This window comes from Copidosoma floridanum, unplaced genomic scaffold (assembly GCF_036245765.1).
Source record: "Copidosoma floridanum isolate Cflo_tuat_1 unplaced genomic scaffold, Cflo_Japanese_pri ptg000013l, whole genome shotgun sequence".
In the NCBI taxonomy this organism is placed as follows: Eukaryota; Metazoa; Arthropoda; class Insecta; order Hymenoptera; family Encyrtidae; genus Copidosoma; species Copidosoma floridanum.
In genome coordinates, this window is record NW_028321890.1 from 31,676,956 (window position 1) to 31,680,394 (window position 3,439).

A 3,439-nucleotide genomic window follows, 5' to 3' on the forward strand; every position below is an offset into this window, starting at 1 on the left:
AAAGAAAATGATAATCACATTATTTTTAAGCTCAATTTATTTGTTATGACAATTTTAAATTCTCGAAGACAAAAACGCACATTTCCCTGTTATGTTATAGGCTTGTTATGATTACTCAACTTTTTCTTCCATTTAAAACTTAGATGGCGAATCGATTCTGAACAGTTATTCATTATACATTGTTCTTATAAAATATGACAGCCTTGTGAAATTCATTGAAAAATGTGATTCCAAGTAAATCACCTTATTGCGATAAGTATTTACTTCACGAATAATATTTGATAACATTAAAGTGTATCTTTTCCTTGAATCGACTTCCCATCGGACACGATAACGTGTATATAGTTATGTCTTCCGTATGCATCGAATACGTTGTTTTTTAAAGCTATTTATAATTATCTTTCAACAAATCTTTAGATACTTGGGGGAAGTTTTTCTGTTGCCAAAGCGTATAAGTAAGAGTTATACAAGCATTTCGAGTATTTAAACACTTAGAAAGTGAAAAGGGTAGTAGTCTTCAAAATGTACCATTTACTGTTGGTAGTATTTTTTTCATTTCAAGTACTCTGCTCTAGCCAGAAACCTGATTCGGCAATCTCTTGTGTATTCGACACTTTTGACCAAGTTAGTAGATAGTATATTTCTTAGGTAGTTAAATTTATAATAAAAAAGTTTTTTTTGTATCCTCAGAGTAATGGTATTAAACAAATTATTTCTACTTATAATCAACATAATGAGAGGACCGTAGAATCAAGCGTTAAGTTTATATTTTACTCTCGTGAGAATCCAAATGGGCAAGAAGTTACTTTCAATGATGAGAACAGTTTAAAGGAATGTCACTTTGATCCAAAGATACCAACAAAAATAATTACTCATGGCTTCAATGGAAACGGAAATCATGATTCTTGTGTCGGACCCACGAAAGGTGATACCCATATTTCCATACTCATAGTACTACTTGAACCTTTTTCGTATACACTTTTCTATACTTCAATATTTATTATATACATAGCTTTCTTGGAAAATGGTAATTTTAACATTTTTATCATGGACTGGTATGAACATCAAACTGAGGGATTTTGGTTTCCAATATACTGGGAAGTTGTAAAAAAATTAAATGAAGTCGGATCCCATTTGGCAAAAATGATAAATTTCTTAGAAGAGCATGGAATGAATCCTAACACTACAACTCTGATTGGCCATTCTCTTGGATCTCACGTTGTTGGGATCGCTGGGTATAATACTCGATCCAAAGTAAACCATATCGTTGGTATGCAACAATACATTTAAACATAATAATTAAACATGTTAAAAATTGTGACTATAGTTTTAAACGTTGTTCCGAATACCTCAGGATTAGATCCTGCAGAACCATTTATGAAGAATAAAGGTCCAGGAGAACGGATCTCAGATCAAGATGCATACCACGTAGAAATAATTCACACGAATAGTAATCATTGTGGGATGCTAAAACCATTGGGTCATTATGACTTTTATCCCAATGGTGGCATAAAACAACCAGGTTGTACACAGAACTCATGTTCTCATCGACGGGCTCATGACTACTACACAGAATCGATTTATAACTATAAAGGCTTTTATGGGAGACGCTGTCATGATGCGAATAATATTGACAAAAAAAATTGCAATGGCCAAATTGCTATGATGGGAGGAATAAAAAATAGTTCTGTTCTTCCTGGTGTTTATTATGTTGAAACAAATAGTAAACATCCATTTGCTCTAGGTAACTAAAGATAAATACATATCGTTTCAAGTCACATGCTTATTAACTGTTACTCTACGAGTTATCTGTAAAGATACTATCATATAAAGTAAAATATTATCACGAGTATCTAATAATTTAAATTAATTTAACTTTAGTACAATTGAAATTTTACGCTAGTCATGTCATACTTGTGGGTTTAACAAATTTTTAGAGTTTACATTCCGATTTAATTAGATTTTAAACTTTATAGAATTCATGTTTTTCATACTATCTTACATATGACAGAAAAAAGCCAATAATTTAATCCTTCGAAAATAATTAAACTAAAAGTTCAGTAACAGACAACGAAAATTCCAGACTATTTAATTTATTTTTTATTTTAAAATGCACCTTAATAAATTTGTTTAAAAAAAAAGTTGGATTTACGTCAAATCCTAATATTATATCAAGTTTATTTTATTCTAATTGAATTATTTTATTACAATAAAATCTTACGAATATTTTCGATGTAAAACATATCTTTAACACAGTAACAAACAATTTTTTTTTCTATCTCTCAACAAATTTTATTTAAATCATTTTACTTGAATTACGTTATTTAAAAAATAACTTATCTAATTCACAGTCTCGCTGTGTTGACAGCTTGAACTAGTCACACAATTGAGTTACTTCATTAAAAATTGTTTTTTGTTTTTAAATATAAGATTTATTTTTGTACAAATTTTTTAAATAAACGATTGCAAAAAAATAGCTATCGTACATTATGATTTATTTTGACCTTATTCTTCGAAATATATAAGTGTAAGTATTTCCATACTGTTATGAGTAATTTTAATGTATAAGCGAGTTAAATATGTACTTGAAATCCCTTGTATCCAAGGTATTCTTCTGTGAACTTGAATATTCTCAAGTTTGGTATAGACGTACGTCCAAAAAAGTTTTACAAAAAATTGAGTTTATTTTATAGAAAAATTAATTTAGTTCAAAAGCTATTTTCAATCCTTGCAATAATGTACGAGTCAATATGAGTTGTTATTGAAATGTAAATCACGCAATAATTTATAGAGAAGCTTACAGTATGCATGCTTATCAATGATCGATAATCTACTTTATCACGACACTGCGAAAAACTTTTCAACGAACTTTTACAAACTATAGATCCCCTGACTAGTTATAACTTTGTCAATAACACATATTACGTTCTTATTAGTGTTATACTTATTTTGTCAATAAACGGTATTGTCTATTGATCGTCTAAATTACTTCTAAATCACAGAAAATGAACCACAAAAACCAAGAAAATGAAGACACTGGATTGCAACCCGATCACCTTTCCTGCTGTATTATCTCTTACAAATATTATAGAAATAATATATACTTATAGACGTTCGAGTAAAGAATTATAAGCGTGAAGCTCGTGGTATCTATCAACGAGGGACAGCTCCATTTATCAGCCTATACTGCAGCTTGAGCTTCCTTCGTCGAGCACTTGGCATTTATTGTCTAGTGACTACGGGCATGGTGCGCTTTCCCAATGGACAATACCATTGCAAGCTTCTGCTTGTCTCTTCGTTACGCGGGCGATTTATTTTTTTTTCGTGCGAGAATTAACGCTCAACCGTCTTTCTCTTTCTCTCGGGTACTTTTCGAGAGTCACTTTCTACTATGGTTTTTTTGCAACCGAGTCTGCAGTTGAAACATTATCATGTACGC

The 3,439-nt window shown here is 30.7% G+C and overlaps 1 protein-coding gene across 1 annotated transcript; it reads left to right on the forward strand.

The window, feature by feature from the left end:
- The first annotated feature begins 514 nt into the window (after nucleotides 1-514).
- On the forward strand, nucleotides 515-2,256 carry LOC106637550 (pancreatic triacylglycerol lipase-like). The gene is made up of 4 exons (XM_014350360.2): nucleotides 515-624; nucleotides 673-925; nucleotides 1,013-1,270; nucleotides 1,355-2,256. Exons 1-4 carry the CDS (start codon nucleotides 523-525, stop codon nucleotides 1,750-1,752), a joined length of 1,011 nt encoding a protein of 336 aa, XP_014205846.2. The 5' UTR covers nucleotides 515-522; the 3' UTR covers nucleotides 1,753-2,256.
- The last annotated feature ends 1,183 nt before the right edge of the window (nucleotides 2,257-3,439 follow it).

Bases quoted from the DNA above. Each gene is read 5' to 3' on its own strand.
- LOC106637550 (XM_014350360.2), top strand. From the start codon at position 523: ATGTACCATTTACTGTTGGTAGTATTTTTTTCATTTCAAGTACTCTGC. The intron at 625-672 runs GTTAGTAGATAG...ATAATAAAAAAG, and splicing joins TATTCGACACTTTTGACCAA to TTTTTTTTGTATCCTCAGAG. The intron at 926-1,012 runs GTGATACCCATA...TTATATACATAG, and splicing joins TTGTGTCGGACCCACGAAAG to CTTTCTTGGAAAATGGTAAT.